General features: G+C 42.7%; 1 protein-coding gene across 5 annotated transcripts in view; it reads right to left on the bottom strand.

The window, feature by feature from the left end:
• Positions 1-27,449, bottom strand: part of Vps13d (vacuolar protein sorting 13 homolog D) — a 223,463-nt gene that overhangs the window by 108,233 nt on the left and 87,781 nt on the right. For 2 of the 5 annotated variants that reach the window (XM_085838693.1, XM_085838694.1), the window contains exons 38-52: positions 26,632-26,772; positions 25,442-25,564; positions 23,264-23,338; positions 19,685-19,790; positions 17,801-17,953; positions 15,742-15,877; positions 14,371-14,418; positions 11,777-11,927; positions 11,434-11,644; positions 7,555-7,802; positions 6,473-6,664; positions 6,052-6,178; positions 4,662-4,804; positions 1,039-1,169; positions 659-834 (exon numbers count right to left, since the gene is read on the bottom strand). In XM_085838693.1, coding sequence (XP_085694819.1) covers positions 659-834; positions 1,039-1,169; positions 4,662-4,804; positions 6,052-6,178; positions 6,473-6,664; positions 7,555-7,802; positions 11,434-11,644; positions 11,777-11,927; positions 14,371-14,418; positions 15,742-15,877; positions 17,801-17,953; positions 19,685-19,790; positions 23,264-23,338; positions 25,442-25,564; positions 26,632-26,772 — 2,161 coding nt within the window. The remainder of the gene's footprint in view (positions 1-658; positions 835-1,038; positions 1,170-4,661; positions 4,805-6,051; positions 6,179-6,472; positions 6,665-7,554; positions 7,803-11,433; positions 11,645-11,776; positions 11,928-14,370; positions 14,419-15,741; positions 15,878-17,800; positions 17,954-19,684; positions 19,791-23,263; positions 23,339-25,441; positions 25,565-26,631; positions 26,773-27,449) is intronic. The other 3 variants (XM_029475918.2, XM_029475920.2, XM_029475921.2) reach the window with 3 other exon arrangements.

Below are 27,449 nucleotides of genomic sequence, written 5' to 3'. Positions count from 1 at the left end.
AAGGCAAGGGACCCCAAACTATGTGGCAGTGGGGAAACAAAGCTAAACATGTGTAATAAGCAGGTGAGTGTGCACACATTCATTTCTCTCTGTGTGTCTCTCTCTCTGCTCTTGGCTGTGATGTGGCAAGCTGTTTGGAGTTCCAGCTTTAACTTCTCCACTATTTTGGACTGTAGTAACCTGAAAGTATAAATTGAAAGAAATCCCTTTCTTCCTCAAGTTCTTTTTTCTTTCTTTCTTTCTTTTTTTTTTTTTTTTTTTTCTTTTTGGTCAGGGTGTTTTATCACAGTAACAGAAATGAAACTAGAACAGAAGGCTGGATAATTTACCAGAACACTACCAGAGAACATTCAAATGCACAAGAATAAACAGAGAGTTACCATCAGTGGTATCATCTAAACACAGACAGTGACTTGGAGTTACAGGCAGTCACTCTGGATTTCACACACCCTGAGAATCACAGAGCTGTATTCATCGCTTAAAGCTGCCAGTGTCTCCTATAACTCATCCCACCAAAATGCTTACACTTCCCTGGAATTTTATAAGTTCTAAGAACTATATTTGAGCCATAATATCACAAGTCCACTTTGTGTGTGTGTATGTGTTAAAATTAATGTGCCTCAAAGCTATGTTTGTCTCTTTTAAGCCTGAGACTTACCTCATGTTGATATGGAAGGAATTATTCTTATTGACTTCAAAGCCTCCAGACCAAATACAATTAGGAACGTCCATCAATCTGACACACAACAGCTGATCATAGTCATTGCGAGGCCAGTGGAAGACCACACTAGATCCAGGCAAGGTGGAAATGTAGCCATTGGGATTGGCTGTTCCCTAAGACACACAGATCATGGACTTTAGTGAGTCTACTCAATACCTGAACAAGTCACATACCTTTCTTACCAAGTGCCTACTCTAAGCCTTATCCTACACAGGAGCTGTTGGGTCACTCACAACACATAACATATATAGTCTTGATGACATTAAACTCCATGTTATTAAACAAGCTCTAGACATTCGTCAAAGCGAACTGCTTACCTGTCCCCGAGCAAATTCCCTTTGTGCAAATGCAAGCTTGTGAGATGATTTATTATCTAATAGGTAACGAGGGGCAAAGATGACCATACAAGTGTCAATATAGCGACCTCGGCCTTTCTTGACATCAATACCTACAAATGACAAGAACCATTTCATTGATTAGTCATGATAAAAAATTCTTGGTCTAACAAAAACGAATAGCTTTCATAATTCTTTAGTTCTTCTGAGCAAACAAGTATGACACCTGGAGAAGGTATGAAACCTTTCCAGAATGGAATAAAAATATCAACTGCTCACAATTCCCATTTAGGCTTTAGAAAGTCTTGAGAAGGAGAGCTGGCAAGATGGATAAGTAGTTATAGAAGCTTGCCACCAACCCTGACAACCTGAGTTTGATCCCTGGAACTGAGAATGTGGGAAGAGAGAACATACTCCTACAACTTGTCCTCTGACCTCCACACATGCACCATGGCAAATACACATGTGTACACTAAATAAATAAATAAATAAATGTTACGAAGTTTCAGGGGCGGTTCCAACATCCTTTTAATTCCTAGTTTCTTTACCCTGAATAAAGCATTATAACAGCAGCTAAGCCACACAAGTGTTTGATCACACAAAGCTTGGCTTTCTGTTTATGAATCAGAGCACTCACACAGACTCATGTACTACAATGATGCTTAACACAAACTTCACCCCAGAAAACCTGCCTCTGTTAAAGGAGAGAGTGGAAATCTCGGACTACTTAGATTCTATACCAACCTAAACTCAGGCAAGCACTCTAGCTAGAATCTCCTCTAGTAATTTTAGCCTACTGTCCAAAAAACCATCATGGATGATACAAGGATTTATTTATTCATTAAAAAAAAGGTCTTTCCTACTTACTAATTCAACTTATATTCAATGCTAGGATTTATTTATTCATTAAAAAAATAGGTCTTTCCTACTTAGTACAAACTTTAAAAAAAAAATCACAAAACAAGTTCCACATAAAGAAATTGAAGTCACACTGAGTTGCCTTGTTAAATCTGATAGCAATTTTTTAAAAATACAAGACATTGGGAAGATTCACTCATTCACTATGACAATAAATACAGGAAAAGCACTGTGCTGGGTTCTGGCTATACAATAATTAAAAATATTTATACCCAAGGCTTGATATTCACTGACCCCTTCATACACACTAAGCCCTCTCTGTGCCTGTACACTTAATTCTTATAACATCTCTCTGCAAACAGAGTATTAACCCAACTACTTCCGCTGTACAGCTGAGGAAACTATGGCATAAGAAGTGGAGTCACCTGCTCTAGGCCACACAGTTGTAGATAGCAAGGCTGGGTATTCAGCCCAGGCATGGCCTAGAGCTGGCACCCCTCCCAGTTACAGGTACCACAATCTACTGACTCCTTAATGTGCCTTGAAAAGGCCTGAGAAGTGATCTGATTTCAAGAGACTGAGTAGCCTCTACAAAGTGTCTCTGGAACTCTTACCTAAGAAAAATCACATAGCTCTAGGGTGATGGGACACAACCCACTTTTCTTCTGGGACAAAAAGAAAAGCTTTAGTTACCAGAAGTCAACAGCATTAGAGTCAGAAGATCTTAACTAACACAAAAAGCACTTCAAAAGCTGTGCTTAATTTGCAAGTACACATAGTCAGCCAGAGCAGCAGACACTCTACTTTTGGAAAAAGGTGGGCTCTGTGTTCCCCTTCCAGCCTGGTTTGCCCTGGTAGACCCCCAATAAATTCAGCTAAGATCAAAATACACACAAAATCCTTTGTTTTCAAAGTGCATGTTCCCAGATTTTCTGTTTGTGATTGTGCTATAAACATTTCCAAGAGATAGCTGTTTGTAATACTAGGACTTCACAGATGGCCTTGACAATACATACACAAATGTAACAAACCTGACCAAGATCCTATCTTGGCCCATCCTTCTACACCTTCACTTGGAAGAATGACAAACTCAGATGACAGATCTGTGAAGAACTCTACCAGCATTCATGTTAACAGATACTTCATGATTATACATGCATTCATGGCTACTCCTGCTGACACGGTTTCACATGCATGCACATTTACATGTGTACTCTATGCCCCACTTGCTCTCTTAGCAGGAGCTGTGCTAAAAGAGTAACCTTCATTGCTTTCTCTTCCCAAATCTGTCCCGAATATAGCTTCCAGCTAATCTGGGTACCCTGCTTTGGAAAATAAATTAAGGGCAAGACAGCCAGCAGAAAGCCAAGCCCATCATGAGGCAGCCTTGCCTACTTAAGGGGTAGAATAGACAAATGTGAGATGAATACTCTTTTCAGCTCAAATAAAGCTGGCTTCTTTTTAGGATGTTTATGTCCATGGCAAGGAGGCAGCTTGAATGGGAACATGAATATAAACCAAGCTAGGCAATCTGAAAAGGAAACTACACCTGGATAATTCCTCTCTCAAGAATCTTCAAGTAGAGCAGCCAAGATGGCTCAGCAGCTATCAGTGATTGCCTCCACGACTGACAACCTGGCATCAATTCCCAAGCCCCACATGATAAAAGGAAAGAGCCAAACTCTAGCAAACTGTGTTCTAATGCATGTGTGTGTGTGCGTGCACACACACTCACACACACACACAAAATAAACAAACAAATGAATGAATAAATTAAAATTTTAAAACCCTAAAGATTAAACTACCCCATTTTCTGTAGGATTCAGAACAAACTGGACCATCATAGTTCTTCATCCTACAAAACAGTTGAGACCGACATCAACCAAATTTGCAGTGTTCTAGAGAATCCTACAGCTTCTTCTGGCCTCCTCGTGCATAACATTTGCACATGGAACACATGCTATAAAGCATGCAAAACACCCACACAAATAAAATAAATCTTAAAAAAAAAAAAAGTTGACTAAAATGAAAAGCTGCTGCCTTCTTTGGTTACATAACCACCCTTTTCAGGAACGAGCACTCAGGTGCTGCATGTAGCTTGTGCTACTTACTGTGCACTCCCAGAACCACAGAAAACTCTACAGGACCAGGCTGTGAAGTCCCTGGAATGATTTACTACAATTTGACACATTGCTAACGTATTAAACCCGGGGAATACTTAAATCCAACTGAGCCTGGACCTTAAGGAAATGTTTCACGGGTCCTCATGTGGCTCTGGGGGACATGGGTACAGAATTCTCCTTGCCACAAACAGGAAGACAGGCAAGCTGGGGCCTTCTGATGATGACATCCCTGAGTACGTTTTGCTGTATTTCCTGCCTCAAATTCGCACACCAATGTCCTACTTCTAGTCTTTTCTGCTTCTGGACTGTCACTCAAACTCTCTACTTCAGTCCCACGTGAATCCTGACCCGCTCAGAGTTTCTAAGTTTGAATTAATGTATGCAAACAGTCAGAGGATGGAAGCGTTTTAAGTGTTTTTATTATTCCCCGGTGGGGAGGGGGGTGTTTCAGAGAACATTCTATGTAGATATCAATCTAGCCTTCAGAGAAGAGCTATATGACCATAGTCAAATCAGAAAACCTGCACTTCTTGCCAGGCCAACATGCATAGCTGATTCACTTATGGAGGACTGGGGTATTTAGCCAATGGTTCCAATCCTCCCTGAGCCCCAAACATAACTCACCGATGTTATAGATGAGACCTGGGCGATTTCCTTGCTGGATAACTTTCAAAGCTCGGACACCACTCCCACCATCCAGGGAGAAGCCCTGACACCAGCCAGGCATGCCTTCTGGATGAATCCCTCTTCCAATTCTCATAGTACAGCTGTGGTGGGAAGAAGCGCAAACATGGATACCTCCACAACAGACTATGAACAAGGAAACACTGTGGCTGCCACCCAATCAGGTCTCTCACACTGACTTTCAACCTTACTTCCTGTGAACCTCAAGCACAGCAAGACCATTAACTCCAGAAGTAGCCACAGCACAGCAGTGTGACAAGAACTGCAGCTAAGCATTTTGGGAGAAAATGCCAATATACTCTCCATAAGCCAGCCACATGCTATAATCTTGTTCCTTAAAATCCAAAGACTCTGTAAATTGAGGTGGCTGGGGGTGTCTTTCCAGGAACCAGCATGATCAAAATGATAGAGCACTGATGAGGGAGCTGGGGTCTCATCACAGAACTGGGAAATACCACCAGAACATGCTCCAGTGCTGCCATAGACAAACAATGTGGCCTTAGGCAGGTAACACCATCTCTGTGCCTCTGAGGAAAGAGACTCCTGGATGTTTCACGTGTCTGGTTGTGTCTCCTCCAATAGCCACAACTCTGACTAACCACAGCCTTCTCTTGACTTAGGCTGGCTATGGTACAAACATCTGCGTCCATTGGAGTACACTGGGGACCTTCATGGGAGGACTCAGCAGTACTCTACAGATACTGTTCAGAGATATGGGACAGCCCCCTGCAACCCCCATTATCTTTAGACTGGGGCTATAAACTCCTGAGGAAAACAGAATGCCAAAACCAACAAAAGTAAATTAATGTCCCTACATGCCTTAAAGAGACACCTCACTTAACCTCACAAGTGCTATCCCCACCCGCAGACTCCCATGAATTTTGAGATGGTGCCACAGCACATTTGGGATTTGCAAACCTCCCATAAACAGCCTCAGCTAGATTCATGGGCTGAAGACTTCATCAAGGACAGACTGTCTCCTCCCTAATGCCACTCCTCTCCAGGGCACAGAGCTTTTAGCAGAAAGGAGATGGCAGGAAGAGACGGGAATGCCCAGTTCCTCTTCCATGGCACAGTTACAAAAAAAGAGTACTACTTCAATAAAACAGAACTACCTTTCATTACAAACTCACAAATGGTTTATTCCCCGTATCAAATAACATATAACTTAGGCTTTTTTATTTTTTAAATCCTATTAAGTTAGGACTCCACTGCTGCCAAGCCAGGCCTGTGGGCTCCAGGACAGTTCTGCTTAAACAGGCAGATTCTGGCCTTGCTGATCTCCGACACCTGCTAGCTCACTGCCCTTCCCGAACGTAGCCACACTTACAGGTTTGGCTGTTCTTTGTCAGCATAGCAGAACAGGAGAGGGCTCAGGCTCCGTGCCAACTCATGCTCCTCAAACTGGCCTGCAGCATCCGTCTTTGCATTGTCCTGTCTGAAGATCAGTGGTAACCCTTTAGAAAGGAGGGAAAAGTTTATATCATTCCCACCCAGTCTACCCATGAAACATGCAAACAGCTAAAGGGGAAATCACCATGAGGAAGCAGTAGAAGGGAGTTTATTAGTGGTTCCAGCCCACTGTTTGAAGAACACCTAACGAGCAGCTTGACAATGGTCAAACATAGTAGGGAAGACTGAGTATATCAGACAGCTGGAGTAATCTGTCTGCAATGGCTCCAGTTAGTCAGCTGAGCAAAGGTATCCAAATTCCCATGTCAAAGGTCTACTTGAATGGTTTCAGTGTGTACCTGTCTTGTTGATTAGCCAATATGGTGCGGAAATGAAGATCTTTAAGGATCCTTCTGCACGACAAGCAATGCGGATGGTGAGGTTGAGCTGCCGCCGGTTGATGTCATAGAGTCGCATTCTGACCATGTAGTTCTGCGTCCCAGGTGGGATGAGCAATTCTTTACAGAGTGGAAAGTTTTCCAGTGATACCCCTAAAGGTACAAGACATTGGCTTTTCTGAACATGAACTTAAATTTGTCAAAAATAGCCTGTACAGAAGTAAACTGGAGTCCTTTTAGAGAAATCACTAAGGACCTACAAGGTAGAAACCTCAAGGTCACTTTCATCTTGTTGGATAAGAACAAATATGAAGCAACCTAAAGTCCACTAGTCAAATTCAGAACTTTGTACAGCATGGTGAACATATGTGGTTTTCTTTGTATCATTTATTTTTTGAAACAGCATTTCTCTCTCTCTCTCTCTCTCTCTGTGGTTCTGGATGTCCTGGAACTTGCTCTATAGCCCAGGCTGGTCTTGAACTCAGACATCTGCCTGCCTCTGTCTCCTGAGTGCTGAGGTTCATGTCCAGTGATGAAGATGTGATTTAAACCCTTAAGTAATCTTAAGTGTACTATTCTAATCCTAGAGTTGCTTGAGGGCCCCGATAATGTTATGCTCACTCATGTCTGCTTGGCTAGTCTCTATCCTGTCCCTTACAAAGGAACATTACTCAATGTAATAAATATTGCAAGCTTCATCTCTGCATCAATAAAACAGGCAAATAAGTGGTGCTGTAAGGATTACATGAGGGCACAGGTCAAGAGCCTGCTTTTTTTTTCTGAAGACCTGAGTGCATACAAACATTTGCTTCTTCCCACTCTACAGCTAGAAATATGCAGAGTGTGAAAAGATGGAACCACTCCCTATACTCACACCTAAGAAAGAACATGCTGTTGATTGCTTCCTAGCTAAGTCCTTGGCTCTGAGTTGGTTCGCTGAGATACTGCATGCAACTTGATTTCTACAAGAGGCTTAGAATGCTCACAAATATTTCCTGGTATTTTTAATAGGGTTACTACAAATGATGCTAAGGCAGTTTTACCCAGTTCAATGTTCTGAGACGTATCAGCCGTGGGGAGGGCTGCTTCTTTGCCAGGTTTCAGGGTCCCATTAATTGGCATTCCTTTTACATAGAAGTCAAGCTCGCAAGGCAGCAAGTTGCAGATGACCACTGTTGGTAGGAGGTATATAGTATGCCCAGGCTGTCTGAAAATCTGTTTTGCACTGTCAGAGAATATGTTTGAGGGCATGTAATCTGGATAGTTCTCCTTCTTTATGGCTACACAAAACCTGTAAAGACAAACCACATGAAAACTATCAGCCTGAATTAAAAGCTACAATATTTCTCCTGAGCTAAATAATGAAAAAACTCATCTACTGAGATGTAGTTCACAGTAAAATGAAGAGGTTATAAATACTGGGGTTTAATGGGCTTTAGTCGTTACATGCTCACGTGTAACCATCACTCAAAACAAGTTAAAGACTACTCCCAACGTGCCCTCACTAACCTTCCAACAGGTGTGTTCTCCCAGCCATTCAAGCAATCCCTTTTATCAGACACGTTTGCTCAGCAACTACATACAAATGGGGTCACATGGTATATATACTACTGTGTGTTGGGGCTTTTTCTCTAGCAATCTCAGGATTAACAGTTGATAGCATGACTGAAATCTTTGATATTATTATTATTTCACCAACTATGATTCTGTGTTCATTCATCTATTTCTCCTTTTAGTCTCCCTACACATTTATAGGCAAGGGTGTACTAGAACTCACCATACTGTACTTGTACTTATTTCATACGTTTAAACTAAACAGATGCCTGTGTTCATGTTACCCTGACATTTTGACATTTCGGCCATGTTGGTTTGTAGCTTTACACCTAAATAGAACTTTGATTACTTTTCTCCTTTGGCAGCCTTCATAACTCGGGTATGAGGAGGTGCAATCCTCACAGAGGAGGTTTCTAGGTCACTTCCTGTCCTATTCTTCCAAGTCCTGGATCTGAACCAAGTGTCTGGTGTTATCAACAGTAGGGACTAACCTTCATTTTCTGCAAGGCAAACAGGAGCCACAGCAGTAGTCTATGTTGTTTTGGAGGTTTTCTGTGCCTAGCACTGGTGTTTTTGTTGTTGCTGTTATTAAATAGCTATGGTTCTTGGGGGAAGCATTATCACTCCTCGTATCACACACTCACATACTATATGTAGTTTTAAGTAAGCAAAATAGTATGGTTCCCAATAACTTTTTCAAACATCTTTAGTGTGTCTCTCTTCCTTAATTGTTAACTTGAAACAGCTGTAAACCACAACATGACCAAAATGTCAAAATTCTCCTAAAGGTACACTAGTGGCACTTATATCCTGAGGGAATCCAAAACCCATCTAATTGGACTTCATTCCCTCTCAATAAGAGGAATTCATGCTTAAACAAAATCTAGAAAATGACAAGTGACATGCCAGTGTGTATGGGAAAACTCGAGTGAGGCCCCATGCCTAGGTGAAGAGCTGTAGGCAATCAATGGCTACCGAGAAAGGGAGATGCAGTCTTCTTCAGGGTCAAGGCCCGACAGGTTATCTAATCCCAAGTAGATCTGTCAGTACTAAGCACAAATGCATAAAAGCACATTCCTTTCTTTGCAATCCTTTTCACATCTGTTGGATGGGCAGTAATACTTCATTTGTTTGGAGTGAGGGAGTAGTAGGGAAGTGGATGGTTAGTCTATCTCCATTTTTTTTATTTTTTTTATTTTTATTTTTGAAAGTAGCTATGTAGCGCAAACAAGCTCCTAACTCAAAATTCACCTGCATCATCAGGAGTATTAAGATTACAGGTCTGCCCAGGCAGTGGTGGTGCATGCCTTTAATCCCAGCACTTGGGAGGCAGATGCAGGAGGATTTCTGAGTTTGAGACCAGCCTGGTCTACAGAGTGAGTTCCAGGACAGCCAGGGCTACACAGAGAAACCCTGTCTTAGGGAGAAAAAAAAATTACAGGTCTGAGCCACCATGCCCAGTTTAACATCACTTTTATTTTATTGGTAATTTTTTTTCTTTTTTTTCTCCCCTGGACAGTCTTGCTAGAAAGTTATGTAACTTAAGAAGAATCATTATAAAATCCAATTTTGATATTAACTTATTCCCTTTTTCTATTTGTTTATTTTGTCTCTCTGTCTCTGTGTGTGTGTGTGTGTGTGTGTGTGTGTGTGTGTGTGTGCGTGTGGGTGTGTTTAGTTCTGGGTAAGACAGAATCTCAGGTAGCCCAAAGCCAGCCTCAAGCTCACAACAGAGCTGAGGATGGCACTGAACTGTTGACCCTCCAGCCTCGCTGTCTCAGCTGCTTACAGATTTGTGTCTCTGTGCCTGGCTTTTACTGGCTTTCTTTCATTCTTTTATGAGCTTCAAGGCTAAATGGGTCATTTTACATATACTTGTATTTTCTCTTAGAACATTAAAAACTAGCTTTCCCATAGGAACTGCTTTTACAGTATTCTCCATTTTTTTGACGTCTGTATTATTACTGTTTTATTATTGTTGTTCAACTCAAAATATTTTCTAATTTCCTTTGTAATTTCTTCTTTGGCTCAAAAATTATTTAGAAGTACATTGTTTGATTCCCAAATATCTTAAGGTTATCTAGGCATCTTGCTGATGATTTAATTCAATTCTATTATGGTCAGGATATATATTCTTATGATTTCAATTTTTAAGTATTTATTGATTTATTGATTTTATGGCCCCCAAAAATGGCCTCTCTTGAAGAATGTTCCACACATACTTGAAAATAATATACAATCTGGAATTACTGGTCAAGGCATTCATTGTGCATATGCCAAATAAAACAAGCTAGTCTAATTTTGGTCTAATGCCCAAAATTAACCTGTAAGCCCTACCTGCCCAAACCAGGTAACGTCCTAGAATTCTGGGAGTTGAATTTCTTGGAGAAGAACAAAGCCTCATGTGAAAGTACGGTGGCTTATAGGTTTGTCCTTAAAAATCCCTGTAGCTAACGGCTCACGGTCATTCTCAGCTGGGAAATTCCAGGGAATGATCCTGAACAAAGCCCATCTTTAGGTCAGTATTTAATATTTAATAAAGCTTGCTTTAAATTTGGCGCATAAAAGTGGAATTAGCTTTTCTTCAACAGAAAAACAAAGCCCAGTTTCACTCTATGAAAAGTAAAGCAGGGGCTGGTGAGATGGCTCAGTGGGTAAGAGCACCCGACTGCTCTTCCGAAGGTCTGAAGTTCAAATCCCAGCAACCACATGGTGGCTCACAACCATCTGTAATGAGATCTGTGTGTGTGTCTCTTCTGGTGTGTCTGAAGACAGCTACAGTGTACTTACATATAATAAAAATAAATAAATAAATAAATAAATAAATAAATAAATAAATAAATAAATAAATAGAAAAGAAAAGTAAAGCAGGTCTGAGTAGGGCTTGGAGGCTTAAGTCTCTGAGAGCCGGAAGGCAGCCATCCAGGATCTCTTAAACACTGCCCTGGAAGATTCCGTCACAAGCTACACAGGGAAATACAGGTTTAAGTGGTGAGGCAATTTTTCATCATGCTCAAGAAAGTGTGTGAATCTGAATTTTTACCTAGGATACTTTAAAATTATTCCTTAGGAGAAACCTCAGCCCCAGGATTTGGCTACCCAGTTTAGACCTAGGAGCTGGGTGGGTTTCGGTTTATTCTTTCCTTCCCCATATGTGCTCTCTTCATGCAGATCGATGTACAGGAGGGAAGCCTCATCTCAAGTGGCTACGTACGGCCTTTGTGGATTCTTCCTTCTACAAACTTTAACTCAAGATCTTAAAGAAGGAGAATTCGGAGTTTGAAACAAACAGAGGTCTTGCTATGGGTCTGCACAGACCCTGAAGGGGAAAAGTCAACACCCAGGCATCCATCCCAGCAGCAACATACCTGAAGAACCGGCTTTTCTCTGTGTCCATTGAGTGGCACTCCCGCTTGCTGCTGCTGACCTCTGCTGTCTTCACTACATTGGTCCAGTGAATGGGAACCTTACAGAAAAACACACCCATTCCTTTGGGTCGGGCCTGCAGCCGCCAAGAAGTGAGGTGTAGAGGCACAGCAAACGAGTCCCCTGGCATGATGGCGGGAAGCACCACCGGCTCTGCCACAGAAATAAGTGTTAGCACTTGCAGGAGATGGTCCCCACCCCAGGACTCATTAATCTGAGGACAGAGGCAAGACACACTATGCAAATGGGACAAAGAGTCACAATAACAGCACCATCCTGACTTACTGTCAGGGGCAGAAGGACTGTCCAACCGTAGTTCCATTGGTGTCTCAAGTCTGTTCTTCACAATGAGGGCTGACCGAACAGTGATTACTTTCCGAGCACTGCCTTCCATTGTGACTGCAAATACCACCCGCACAGGTGGAAGCGAAGAGAACTGTGAAAAAGAGAAAGAAAATTGCATCTGGAAAAACACACAGCATGTAAATTCCACTAGAGTATGGAAGTCAAGAGTATTGCTGCCACTATTGCTCGTCAGTAAATTATTATCCACACCAAGTCAGTTTTCAGCTCTAAAGTAAGCGAGCAGGCCATAAATACTGTTAAACGTGAATACTCTTAAAAGAGTCAGGACTGCTGGGCATGGTGGCCCATGCCTTTAATCCCAGCACTCAGGAGGTAAAGGCAGACAGATATCTGTTCGGGGCCAGTCAGTGAGTACCAGAACAGCCAGAGCTCTATCGTGAGACCCTGCCTCAAAACAACAACAACAAAAGGAAAGAGCCAGGACTAGAGGGATGTCTCAATAGTTAAGTTCACTGGCCACTCTTCCAGAGGACCTGGGTTTAATTCCAGGCACCCACATGGCAGCTCACAACCATCTGTAACTCCAGTTCTAGGGGTTTGCATTCTTTTGGCCTCCTCAGTAACAAAAGATAGACACCTGGCACATTTACATACATGCAGGCAAACACACACATCAAATAATTAAAAATAAATCATTTTTTAAGGAGCCTACTCTAAAAACATCTATAAAGTATTCTACTCAGATATAATACCATAGAGTATGTCCCAAAAGAACATGTGGGGATGGAGATACAGCTTAGTGGGAGAGTTATCTACATAGCATACAGGAGGCTTTGGATTTACTCCTTAATTCTACAAAGAAAGGAAGGGAGGAAGGGCTATCTCGAGGCCTACAGACATATTACAAAGAACTTCAATAGTTAAATGATTTATTCAACTTTCCATATTTCCTGTGATGTGGTAAAAACAAAAACACACCACCAGGCCTAATAAAGAAACTATAGGACAACTTGTTTTCAAATCTCCCGAGGAAATCAAAAAAAGAAGTAGAACCTTGCAAGGCACTAACTGCTTTCCCCCATGTGGCATCTTCCTTCCTAATTAAGACTGAGAAAGCATTCCTTCAACACTAGCAATGGGTTGAGTGCTGCCCAGACACACACAGGAAAAAAGAAAATGTCTGCAGAGGTTCATGTCTGTCTGTGCAAAGCACAGAGTTTAGGAAAGCCTTGTCTGTTTAGGAGATATTCCTCAGGAACAAATGACTTCATTAACTCTCAGTGTGGCTCAACTATCCTTGACGACCCATGTACCTAACATGGAGAGAGCTAGAAATAAGCTTTCCTCGTCACCGCCCTCAAGGCTGTGCTCCATCATAATGGTTGGTTTCATGTTTGGTTCGTCATGTAGCCAGGGCTGACTTTTAACTCACTGTGAAGATGAGGATAACCTTGAACTCCTGACTCTATCTCCTCAGTACTGAGATTACAAACGTACAACCTTTAAAAAACAGGTTGCCGGCTTCAGACACATAATAGAACTGAGGGAAGGGGTTTGTCATTGCTGCTGGGTTACAGTTGCTATGTGAAGTTCTAAATGTTCACTCACATTTAACACAGTCTTTGTACAGCTACCATACAGAAACATGTATTTAAGAATGAATTCCATGTGTTGTGCACCACAGAGGGTCTAAAAGCACTACTTTTAGATGCTTCTTTGCCACAGAAACAGATGAAAGCATAACCAAGTCCTTCATCCTGCCGACTTTATTGTTATTAAAGTGAACTATAAGAGAACTGGCTTACTAAGCTATAAAACAAAGTGCTTTGCGTCCAAACCAAAGTGCTGGGGAGTCCAAGTCAAAATTCAACCATCTTTTCTGGAGTATTTTTGGTTTTTTTATACTATTATTTTTATTTATGTGGATCGGTATATGTCTGTGTGAGTGATGCCATGAGTGAGAAGGTGTCTGTGGAGGCCAGAAGAAGACGCTGAAGTCACAGGCAACTACGAGCTGCCTGACATGGTGCTGCAAACCGAACTTAGATTCTCTGAGCCCCCTTTCTGGAATGGTTTTTCAGGAACACATACTAGTCAGAAATCACCATCAAAGCTCAATCCTCCACTAGCCTAGCTCCAAAGAATCATACACTATAGCTTTCAGATCCACCTCCTACTTCAGTGTCTGTGATCCTTAGGCACAAAAAGTAGGAAAATAATGCCTGGACTATATTCATGTCACCTTGCAACGATGTTTCAAGCACCAGTGGGGCATAATCTAACTGCTCTTGTATTTTTCTTACAAGGCCTTGGGACCAAGCATATGAAATACACAACTGAACCAGGAGAAACTGATAATTCGGCTGAGAAGGAAAGGAAGCCCTGGAGATGCAAAAATCCTCAGCTATGTGCACTAACTCAGGAAGACACTAACAGGAAAGGGTAGTTTAAGTGTCAGTCACACATGGGCCACAGAGTCCTTTGACCATGAAGAAACACACACCTGTGTACAGCCTCAGTACAGTGTACACACTCAGTAAGTATAATGATGACAACAGGAAAGTCATACTCACATAAACCTGGGGATGTATGATGTTTGTTCTGCTGCTTGGACTGCCGATCTATGAGAGAGTTACAAAATTCAGAGCTTCAATAGCAGTGACACAGACACACAATAGCAGTGACAATGTAAATGCCTTGAAAGAGTGGTGTTTAAAACGGCTTTCAGGTACAGTATCACTAAAGACAATATACCATGTCTTGAGCAGTAGGGAGAAAATGATATTCAGTCTACTATCATCCGATGGCTGTGTTTCTCCAGGACCCATCAATGTAATGGCTAAGTATGTGTAGGAAGAGCTGGTCCTTTCACTGCTTGATATGAATTTAGGCAGAAAATAATGTTTTTCTCCCAATGAAGATAAGTGGAGTACCATAGAGAGACAGTGAAAATAAACACTAGTGGAAAGGAGTTCTCCAAAAGTATATCTCATGAGCAAAGCTGTAGTGTCTCTACAGTGTTTGCTTCATCACTGATGCTCAAAAGTAGGTCACCTGCCTAACAAAACATCAATATGGCACAGGAGCACTTAAGGTGCTTGCATCACCAGAACACTGGTGTCTGCCTATACCAGCAGCTGGGGAAGCTGCCTACATCCCTCCCCTTCCCCCTGCCCCCTGCCCCAGGTTGAAAGGCCAGGGAGAAACAGGTGAACTTAAGTGTGATTAGACAATAAATAGCAATGCTACATAGGATTTAGAAACAGAGAGCTAAAAGGACATGGAAGAGCAATATAATATGAAGATGCATGCAAATGGTAAAGCTTAATTATACATAAAGAACAGCCAAGACAGTTGGCCCTCTATATACACAGGGCTCACATCCTCAAACTCAACCAGGCCCAGACCATTTGATGTGTGGTCAGGCCTACTATGGTCACACATACAAACTCTCTCCTCATCTCTAGCTTATAAATAATACAGTATTAGCAACTGCTTTCCACAGTACTTTTGTGGGTGATCTCTAGATCACTTGAAGTTTACTGGAAGATACGCATAGACTGCGTGCAAACACTATGCCATAAAAAAATAAAGACTTGAGCACCAACGATTTGGGTCTGGGGTGGGGCAGGTGAAGCCTTGAAACCCATCCCCCATAGACACTGAGGGAAGTTTCCCAGACTATGAACAGAGAAGAAAGATATCTACCTACATGAAACAACATATTGCTGCTAAATTCCCACCTCGTTTTCTACTGATGTCAACCATTAGCTGGCTGATCTTCATATTGATTCCTAACACTCACTCCTAAGACAAGACTCTGATGTTTTTCTTCTTAGACACAGGGAAGCAAAGCACTTCAACAGAGCAAGGTTATTGCAAGCTTCACTGTATGACAGCCTGGCCTGGCAGAGTGTGCATGACACCAAACAGCAGCCACTCACCGTAGAGGAAGAGGAATTTTTGTCTGGTGCTGCATATCGGAAGAAGGTCCCGACCTTGTCCACAGACACTGGGCTCACTTGCTCCCAGCCATTCACTCGAACTTGCAGCTGATGGATACGCAGGTCATGAGTATGTCTGTCAAGAGGAACAGAAAAGGTCCAGTCTCAAAAAGACAGGAAATTAGGAGCAGAGACTGCAACCTGATTGTATTTTATAAAGCCAGTTAAGCCTTCTGAGCATTACCTGGTGAGAGAAGTCAAAAAGACAGTTTAACTGGCTTTTATGCTGACGGCTACTGGTGAGTTGCAGAAGGCCTGGAGCAAGGGGCATCTGCCCTCTTCTCATAAACCATGAAAATCTGTATGCTTGCCAGAGGGTTCCCAGCAGCACCTACCTAATCTTCATGAAATAATGTCAGTGGAAATCAGTTGAATGGAACGGTCAGAGTGTCCTGGCCACTGAATCACGTAACCACGCTCTTGGGGTACGTAAGCTTTGTCTTTCTAGTTCCTTTGTTGAAAATTCTACTCCTCTAAGGAACACATCCAGCTTTTTGGCTCAGGCCCTACACAACCACAGACAAGCCTGGGAGACAGAGCCCTTGGAGTTCAGAGTACAAGTGCTCAGCTGAAACTGGAGCAGAAGGCAGTGGGCAGAACAGAAGGAATAGGAGGAAATTGCACGTTTAATTCTATTTTAGATTTTGCCTAATTCAAGCCAGAAGGCTGAAGCTGAAATGGGGAACTGAACTTGAGTCTGACAGGAAGGGAGGAGGGCAGCATAGGGTACAGTATGCCAAGGGGAAAATGCCAAAAAATGCATTTATTTTGATGAGTTCAAGCAGTACAGTGGGTTACATGGAAACTAAGATGGAAATGACACCAAGGCCTCTCTGATGCAAGAGGCAGGGCTTATTGAAAGATACTATTAACAAGAGCTTCCTGAAGCACAGGGCACCCTGAAAATATGTCCAGCATAGAGATTTTACCCCCACCCCCAAAAGACTGCCAGAGACCCAGACCCATATATTCAAAACCCTCACCAGTCAGGACTAACCCGTGCAGGTGGAACAAGAGGAAGAAAGGCTTTGTTGTGAGGGAGGTTTGCATATGAGCTCAGGCCTGAAGCCAGCCTCTTTCACTTCAGCTTCCCTGAATCAGTCCAAGGCTCAAACACTAAGCCTTCACCTATTTACACCCTAGATAGCCTTTCCATTTAAAAATACTTGCAAATAGTGAGATAATACCTTATTGGACATTCTATTATCTTTCAGGAAATGGAATTAAAGCCTTCATCTGTATTTGTGCCAAGTCCTCTAGCTGGCTGCGCCAGGAGTGACTGGGTCAGCAGTACCCCTTGAAGAGGTAATCTTACACTGCTTCAAATTTGTTCTTTACTTTTCCTAGCTCTGCATCCTGGGCCTATCTGCTTACAGAAAGTTTGTGGCATAAATGTATGTTAAGACTGAAATCATCAAGCTTGAGAACTGTACATCATCCACTTCGGCAGCTTTCAGGCTAGGTCACCTACATAGAAACCTGGACAGGGTTTAATGGAGCTGAGTGTTAGTATGTATCTAGCTTTTGTCCAAACTCTGAAATACTTAGTTATCTTCTCACACATCAAGAAAATGGGTAAATAAATCTTTAAAAAAAAAAAAAAAAAAAGGGGCTGGTGAGATGGCTCAGTGGGTAAGAGCACCCGACTGCTCTTCCGAAGGTCCAGAGTTCAAATCCCAGCAACCACATGGTGGCTCACAACCATCTGTAACAAGATCTGGCGCCCTCTTCTGGAGTGTCTGAAGACAGCTGCAGTGTACTTATATATAATAAATAAATAAATCTTTAAAAAAAAAAAAAAAAAAAAAAAAGAAAATGGGAATAGAAAGAAATGTTTTTCCAAGATGGCATGGCAGTCTGTATTCTAGGAGGAAAGAGTAACTATCAAAGTATCTTTGAACAACAAAACATTCAAGTCAGTGAAAGACAAAACACGAGGGACAAACATTTATATCCATGTCATGAAATCTATGAGAAAGAATAAACAACCATATTTTACCTGTGTCGTAACTTTCCTCTGGCTTCAAATTCAAAGGGAATCTCTTCACCTGTGAGGACTTCTCTCCACTCACTGACATTGTGCGCATCATCCAGGAATGCTCCATTCCCTTCTGGAACCACCCCAGGACTCCCACTGTGAGACAGTGCAGCCCTGGAACGAAATCAGATGACAGGTTGTCCCTTCTGCCTTACCCTCCCTACTATCTCTACAGGAGTTCCGAGCCACTGGGAAATCAGCCCTCCTATAACTGACTGACTGCAGTGGCATGATATAACCTGGTTGTTCTTTGTGACCCAAGAAGGACCTGAGAGCCAGTGACTTCAGCTACTTTCAGGCTCTGTCACAACTAAACATCTTTGGATGTTTAGAAATAGACTGAAGTAATACTGAGTATTGTACAGCATACTTACAACCTCGGCTGAAGAATGAAAATGACTGTAAACCCAGCCTGCGCAATAGGGCAAATTTTAGGCCAGCCTGGGCTGCATAGTGAAACTCTGTTTCAAATAATGTTTTTCAATTTAAAGAAAGTGTGTGTGTGTTACATCATGGACATATGTGCATTTGGAGCACAGAGGTTAACATCAGGTGCCTTCATCAATCACTATCTATCTAATAATTTGAGCTCCAGGGACCCTCCTATCTTCATGTCTTAGTGTTGGGAAACAGCCACACACTACCATCTCCAGCTTTTTCAAGATCGCTGGAGATCCAAGCTCTTGGCCTTAATACACAAGAATTTACTGACTGAGCCATTTTCCTAGTCCTACACAGCAGGCATGAAATTGCCTACCTCACAAGCAGGAGCACAGGAGTTCAATCACCAGAAACCATGTAAGAATGCTGGGTGTGGTGGTGCATGTATCCCAGCACTGAGGAGGGAGGGACAGGATTCCTGGAGCTGAGTGGCCAGCAAGCAGCCTGGCCTAATCAATAAGCCAATGAGAGACCCTTTGTCAAAGAAGGCAGACAACGTTCCTGAAGATGACATCTGTGGTTGTTCACTGGCCTCTGCATACATACTCACACACATGCATTACAGCACCTATACATCCACCTATAGCTACATTCATATACTCTCACATGCATGTATGAACACACACACACATTCACCCATAGCCATATTCATGCACACATGCACACATATGCATCCAAAGCAAACAAACCAAAGCAGAGTTTTCTATGGGAACAAGCCGGTGACCACCAAGAATTTAACAGACATGAACTGGTAAACAGCAAAGTCCTGCCTGTGGTACCTCATAGCTAGTGGAAGCAGAAGAATATTGTTTCAAATCAGCTGACAGTTACTCAGCTCTGCCCTTCATGAAGCTGGAAAGGTCCCCCATGTATTTAGAGCATTGAGCCAACATCTAAGCAGGCAAAGTCATCAGTCAAGGTTTGCATTTAGCTTAGGCAGATTCCCATGGCCCTCCCAACTCCACCCGATGCTATCTGGGCCAAAGTGTGCTTTAGAGACAAAAATAAGTGTTCAGAAATCAGGGGTGGAGGGCATTTCCAAAGCAGGCTTACAAGAAAAATGCAAAATACTTAGTTTTGAGACCATATACAGACCACATACAGCTTCTTTAAAGAGTATGGAGCCTACAGAGGCCTGGGATGACTTTTCTCTTACCCTCTGACCATGAACATAACACAAACCAGGTCAAGATGAGCACAGCAGCACTACTGCACACTCAGAACCTACTTCACAGTGGTCTTCTGCAGAATCAGTATGTCTACCTACCATAACTCTCCGGACATGAGGTACTGGCTCAGTTACCAGCCCAGGGGCTTTGAGCAGGAGCCAGCCTTGCTCTGCCAGGCTGCTGCCAAGGTTGCCAGGATTTAAGTGTCTCCAGAGACAGAATGAAAGTGCCTTACCTGGTGGGTGTGGTGGTCAGGGTGGCAAACCACAGTGTGCATCCTGTGTGGTTCCGAAGAGCAAAGGGGACAAATGGCTGCCGACGCTTGGGTGTTTTCACCTCTGCTGTGGCAAACAAACAATAAAAAGAGACTATTACTATCTACTCTGTCTGCATGATGGAAACCCTATCAAAGAAAAGGAATTGTATGTTTGTTGGTATGACAAAGAGATGTTTCATGGATCTGCAGGCTTCTGTGTGATATCTCTCTGTGTCTCTGTCTCTGTCTCTTGTCTGTCTGTCTGTCTGTCTGTCTGTCTCTCTCTCTCTCTCTCTCTCTCTCACACACACACACACACACACACACACACACACACACACACAGTCCCCACAACTCTCATGGGTCTTACTGCTCTGAACAGTCCATCAGGACCTGACCTGGTTATAAATCAAGAAAAACACTGACATAAGCCACTCCTCCTAAGCAATGCATTCTTAATCCTAACCCTGGTGGAAGGCCCCCACCCCTGAACCATAGCATGTACATAGTAACAAAATTAAAACTTTGTTTTCTCTCCTGGTGCTTTTTCTCCCCTTTCACTGAGAAGTCAAGGTCATGCTATCTGAAAGCTTTTAAGTAACATTTTTGCTCTCTTATTTTTAGTGAGTACTGTATGTATGTGTGTGTACAGGCATTTATGTAGAACTTAGAGTTGCTATAGTCTTCGTCATTTTACTTACTGATTTTTGAGACAGGATGTTACATGACTCTGGATTTCACCAAGTGGCCATCAGACTCAGAGACCGGCTTGCTCTCTCCCCCTCCCACACTGACTCTAGGGTTAAACACACATGCTACCAGCTTCTCAGATAGTTTCCAGGGATCGAACTCTTGTCCTCATACTTACACAGAAGACACTTTGACAGCAGAGCCATCTTCCCAACATAGTTTGATTTTTAACATAGGTACCCCCCTCCCCACTATCTTCCATAATGAAGTCACCAAGGAGGCTGAAAAAGCATGCTCCACACAGCTGTTTCACAAAACAACCTCTGACTGGGAAACTAAAGAGAAACAACGACCGGAAAGCAATGTAACCAAATTCCAGAAACTGACAAACTGACTATCAACACTGAGAACTGTCAAAGGCACTCCAGTGTCCCCAGGAGCCTTCTGTAGCCCACTCTGACTAAGGGCCTGTCACCTCCAGTAATCATGCAAAGTAAGCCAGAGGTGGTGGCAGGAACCACCAGGCAGTGACAATTGAGGGTAGGAGGCACCTGGCTGAGGAGTTCCTAGTGCATAAACACTGATGAGCACAGCAGGCCCCAGGGTCTGTGTCAATCCTGACAGACAACTTTCCAAAGGGGAGGAACTCGATGACTGCCAAAAGGGCAACATTTAGGTTAAAACAAGTTCTCTCTGGACAACAATAATTCAGCAGAGACTGTTATCATCACCTGTTGAGAACAGGAGCAGTGGCTCTCAACCTGTAAATCTCAACCCTTTTGGGAGTCAAATATTAGATATCCTGCATATCATATATTTACAACTCTTAACAGTAGGAAAGCTACAGTTATGAAGCAGCGATGAAATGGTTTTATGGTTGGAGGTCACCACATGAGGAACTGCATTAAAGCATTTCGCCCTTATGAAGGTTGAAAACCATTCAAATAGAAAGTGGTCTGGTTCAATAATAACACGTGAGAATACTGCTAGGGATAACGTCTGTCCACAACTGTGTCCATGTCCATCCCAGTAGCCCCTCCCCCAAGTAAAAGATGAAACCTTGAGGCTGGAGCAAGATTCTTCCAAAGGGTAAATAAACAGTGTTCACGTGCTCTCTCCATATGAGTGAGAAGAGCACCTTCACTATAGTAGACAAGGGCCAAGAGGAAAAGGACCACATGTACCTTCCTATCCCACTGTGAACCAGACAGACAGTTTCCATCTGCAAATCATACTGTGAAAAAACAGGTGGAAGATGGCTTTGCCCACTTTGAAATACAGACTCAAGTACTAGAAATCCATACAGAGATCCACATGTCTACTGCTGTGGGATTAGATAACATGGAAGGCACAGTACGCAGGATCCCATGCTTCCTGTGCAGATCAAAACTAATAACAGAGGCTAAAACACCCCAGAGAACACACAAATCCCAGCACTGCATCAGCATCCAACTCAACTGTGTCCTTGCCTTTGGCATAATACCAGAGAGAAAACTCCCAAATCCATCAAAGAGAGCATTATTTCCTGATGACCTCAAAAATCTGCCTCCAGTGAATGAGTCCAATTTCTTCAGGGGTTGAGAAAGCCTCACATTCCTCACATCCAAGTTCAGCATCAAATGAAGCCAGCTGAAAAAATTTCTACCCCTCGGCATGTCTTTCACGGAGGAATTGGCCATCCTAATTGGGAGTTTTATGCTACATAGCAGCTTAGACTGTCAAAAGGCCCTGATTTGTGGATCATAATAGACACTGAAGCCCCAAATCTAATGCTAGCAAGTCAGAGAAGTGAAGGAAAATTCCTCCGTTGCCCATCAGAGTCCGCTACACTGGCTAGAGGGGAAGAATGCTCACCTTTGCCTGAAGGAGGAGCGCGTACTGGAAAGCTCAGCAGTGTGAATTCACAGTAAATGAAGATGGGAGCCCACTCCCAAAGACCCATCCCAGTTGAGCCTTCTTAAAACAAAATATACAGTGACCTGTCTGTATTAATAACCCTGTTCAGTATTCCCAGTAAAAGAGGCTCAAATGCCTTTGGGTTATCTTTCTTTTTATTTTGATAGGCTCTTGCTATATAAGCCATGGCAGCCTGGAATTTATGATCCTCCTGCCTCAGACTCCTAATTGCCGGGATTACAGATGTGGACCACCAAACCCAGCTCAAATGCCTTTTAGCATAAGATATATCAAGAGCCACGATCTGGAATTAGTCACACACATAAATCAGTTAGATTAACAGTACTCATTAACACAGAGGAAGAAATACAGTTGGCAGTCCAATGTGAGGAGTTTCTTCTTGCTCTCACCAATCAGTCAATCCTCCAGGAACAGCTTCTTTTCTATCTCCTAAATGCATAAATTCCTATGTAAGGAAATGAATGTTTGTATCTAAGCAATTTGTTAGGAAATACATTCTTGGCTCTATGACTAATTATTACAGCTCTTATTTCACAGAGCTCCTTGAATGCCCATGAGAATAAACGCTCACTAAGGGCTCCGTAGGCAAAGCCATGTGGTGCTGCTTAGTGAAGGATGGAGTTCCTCCATCTCCTTCATTCCTTGTAAGAGCCTTCCTTGCATTTGGCCTTTCTGACTGTGTACTGTGCAGCTGATTCCTCTTTCACCAGAGGAGACGGTGATGAAGCAGTCACGTCTGCTGCCACTGCCACGATGAGGTGCTGTTCTCTACTCATCCGATGGAGACCTTCTCTCAGGTTACTGAGGCAGAAGACTTATAACTTATAACACTCCCATTCAGCTCCGATTAACAACACATACTTTTTGAAAAAAGAAAAAAATCAGTATACAGATTGACGTAAGGCAGTTCTTGAAACAGGAAAACAATGCCAGCCTCTGGCTGTACTGTACCTCGAGCATAGATCTGGTGCTCTAGGTTAGTCAGACTGGCTGTACTCCTAGTTCTAAGGTAGACAAGAGGGAGGCCTGGTAGACAGGAGAGACAAAGTTAGAAGATAAAAACAGGTGCGCTGAACAAGACTCACCTCCAACAAGCACATGCAGAGAAATTACAAATGGCATGCAAGCATCATGCAATTGCAATAACATCCTTCCTTATTGCTAAGAACCAGTAAGTGCTTGCCAAAGCCAGCATTTTTTTTTTTTTTTTTTTTTTTTTTTTGCACAGCTTTGATGGTGTGGTTGTGTCCTCTTTTTCTAATTAGGTGACAGTGAATGTGTTGACTATCCCCTTGAAGAGATTGACCAAGAGGAGTCACAGAAACTAATCAGTATGTATTTTAGGGGAGGTATGCCATTCCAGAAGGAAAGACATAGGACAGAACACTGACCACTGAGTACCTCAGATACTCAGGGCAAAAGTCAGCCTCCCACCAGATTTCAACAACCCTTTTGCACTGTTTATCTCACAGTACTAAATTCTAAACTGAACATAAGCATCAACAACAAAAGAAAAATTGAATTTTTCATAAAATAATCAATGGAATAAGTCATACCACGGAGATTTTCCTATAGAATCAGCCCTTACTGCAAGGCCCACAATCCAGGTAACACAAAGCTAAAGATACATTGAAACAGTATTGAATCCCCAGTTCCTAAGGTTGAACGGCACAGTAAGGGCTAAGCCATTAGCCTGTTTTACACAGGACACGGAAAACAAACAAACAAACAAACAAACAAACAAAAAGCCTAACTTTGGGGAGAAATAGGGCTAAAATTTTCAAATAAAATCTAAATATTAGTAGTCAGTTCCACACAGTTGAAAGCTACTAACTTGAAAGCCAATGCTACACAAACTGTAGGACGCCTCTCAGAAGGCTATTGGGAACTGCCAATAAAAAGGCACTTGCTATTTAGGTATGTCAGGTGGTTAAAACAGTATATCACATCAGCCTCACCAGAAAAACCTAAAGAAATAAAACTCAAGCTTTAATATAGATAAGGTAATTATTAACAACAGAGAGAGGAGAATGTGTAAGAAAAAGAAGAGTGGGGTCTTCAGAGCATCGGGCCTTCCTGGACTTGGCACTGACTGGATCTAAGGTCCCAGTACAAAGAACCACCTGCTCTTGGGCACCCTACACAGACGACGTAAGCATCTTCTGGACAGGTGAGGTTACCTTTTTGCAACACAAATCAGGAGGTTAAGGGAGCTGGAGCTCCATGGACTCAGAAGCAATAGTTTAAGGACAGAGAACAAGCACAGCGCAGCCTTTGTCTTTCCTTCTAGAAGCTGGAGGCACTCTGCTCACACACCCCAAGGAGGGGCGAACCAGCACAAATGCTTCCTACTGCTAAGAAAGCCCATCTTCCCAGACTGTTTGCAGACCAGATGGAATATTTAAGTATTCATGAGCTATGTGAAGTCAGGCCAAGACTCCCCAAAAAAAACCACACTGAAAGAGTTGGGGCTGAGCTGAATTTGGATGACAATGGCTTGTGGAACAACCAGGACCTGTGGTGTCTGTCACCATCTCCCCAGCTCTGAGGCCAACAGAGCTCCATGCTGAGGCATTCATCAGGACAGAAAACACCAACAAAGAACACACTGACTTCTTCCTCAAGATGCTGGTATTCAATTCCTTTATACTCTATGAACAATACAGGCTGCCCTTTTAAAAAACATTTTTCCACTTGGGATCTTGCCCTCCCTCTTTCCAAGAATACATACAAACCCTCTAGCACAAGCTTTAGATGTTTTTATAACCCAGTTTTAAAATATCCCATCCACTGTAAAACCAACTGTTTTCGCCCAAGTAGAAAAAAGTAACCAACAGCCTGTCCTGACGCGCTCTCCATGTATCGGCTCATCTCCAGCATCACTGGAAATCAAGAGTAATGTTTTGCAGATCTCCTCTCCCCCACATCGATGGAATTAGATCCTGCATTAACAGTTCAGTAGTTTGTGCCAGAAATCTGTCTTTTACAAAACTAAAACGAACTACAGAGGCCAGTCAGAACTTCTTATGGAGTTCTCAGAGAAAGACCATTCTATTTGAATATTTCGGTGAAGCACTGCTCTACAGATTAACACTGATATAGGCAGACATGTGCACATAAAAATCTTACTTTGTCCAAAGCATGGTGGATCCACAGAGGAGCCCATCCAGTCTTCTGTCTTGGCTGACTCTGTTTCCTTGTCTTCTTTACAGTAATCCGCCAGCCAGGATGCCTTGGTACTTATATACTGATCTAGAAAGAATTCCATAAATTAAGAAGGGAGATGGAAAAAGATAAAAGGTTCATATCAAATAATTTCAATTCATAAAAAAAGCTTTTACTGAGTGCTTCCTTACATACTGGACCTATGCAAGAAGCTAAAAAAGGTTGGACCTAGAGACAACAATTGCACAAGGAAGAGATCAAAGCAATCAAATGACCTACCTTCATAAAGTCACCTATGATGTGAAAGGCTAAAGGAAAGACAGAAATACAATGCTGGAGGGCAGAGAAGAAGGTCAGATTTATTTGGCTTTGGCAAAAGCAGGTGGTGGTGATGTGTGCATTAAAGTCCCTCTTGAAATGTGAATAGCGACTCAATGAGACTGAGGGCTGAGTGACACTCTAGGCAACGGGACTCTCGGGTGCAAAGACAAGACATTAAGTACACAGCACACTCAGGAACACTGACTGCTATGCTGTATCTTCAGTGCACATTCTGCAGGAGAGATGTGGCAGAGATATCCAGAATCCAGAAATGTACATTTCAGGGCCACCAAAGAAACTGTGAGAACACATTGCATTGGCTTGGCAATCTTCAGAGTTAAGTTGGTGTGACAATTGACAGGGAATAAACAGCACAGGGAACGTACTCATTCTGTCAAGGAACACCACTCTGTAACTGGAATCTCTGTGGTGTTCCTTGACAGAATGAGTCAAGGCGTATCTCTGTAATTCTACCCACTCGGAAGGCCAAGGCAGGAGAAGTGTGAATTTGAGATTAGCCTGGGCTTAAACACTTCATCTTGCTTGAAAAACAAACAAAAATTCCTGTGTGAATAACAGAAGTGAAGCTAACCTCATTTCTAGGACAGTGAACCCCACTAACAAAACATTAGAGGAGAAAGTTCTCCAGGATCCTTTGTGGTCCCTAAGAAGCCTTAGCTCTTGCTTGGCCACAGAGCATAGGGTTCAGCCATGGTGAGGAAGTGATGGCAGGCACAGGGCCAATCATTTGTCCACCTGGCATCTTTGTCTGCAGGCAAGAGACTCATGTTGCAGAAAAGATGTTAGCCTAAAACAGGCAGCTTCCCACTTACCTATCAGTACAGAAGTGATGTTGATATCCAGGCGGCGTTTGGCCTTGGCCTCTAACTTCAATCGAGGAGGATGGAGACGACTAGCTGCCTGTTGTTGCCAGGATACAGAGCACGGCCATGGCTCAATAAATGGCTCCCAGCCTGAAAGAATGCAGGAAATAAAACATCTGTTCAGCAGATATCAAGGGTTTATAGGAGAATACTGCTCATGAATGCTTAGCAAGGACAGACTACAGCTTAATGGCTCCAATTCAATCTCACAATGAAAGCACCACCTTCTGCTATAGGTCATCCTACAGATGCCTGGTCAGGTCCACGGAACAGGCCTGGAAGAGCACAAACACTCCCTATCATGCTCTCGTTGAGGTAGCAGGAAGCAGGGAGGGAGAGCACATGTTGTGTTTCATTAAAGTTAGATCTCGTCCTCAATCAAGACAGGTAAAACAGAGCCTCAGACTTAGGTTACAAGAGAAAACTGTGGCTTTAGCTAAGAGCTCCTACATCAACCCTGCTCAAAGAACATTACACCACTGAACCAAGGCCATACTTGGAGGCTCATTAGCTTAACTTTATCAAGGGTTTTGTTTCTTTGTTTTCTTAAAACGTGTCACACGTTTTAACAAATATATACATACAACTTAAAAGAAATATTATCACAAGCATTCCTGTAACTGTTCAACTTAAGAAATGGGAAATCAGGCCAGGGATGGTGGCATACACTGGGAAGCAGAAGCAGGAAGAACTCTTACTGAGTTCAAGGCCAGCCTAGTGAACATAGTAAATTCCAGGACACCTGAGCTACATAGAGATCCTGTCTC

Source organism: Mus caroli, unplaced genomic scaffold, assembly GCF_978045245.1.
Source record: "Mus caroli unplaced genomic scaffold, Mus_caroli_1 scaffold_6, whole genome shotgun sequence".
Classification (NCBI taxonomy): Eukaryota; Metazoa; Chordata; class Mammalia; order Rodentia; family Muridae; genus Mus; species Mus caroli.
This window is presented reverse-complemented; position numbering and strand designations above follow the sequence as displayed.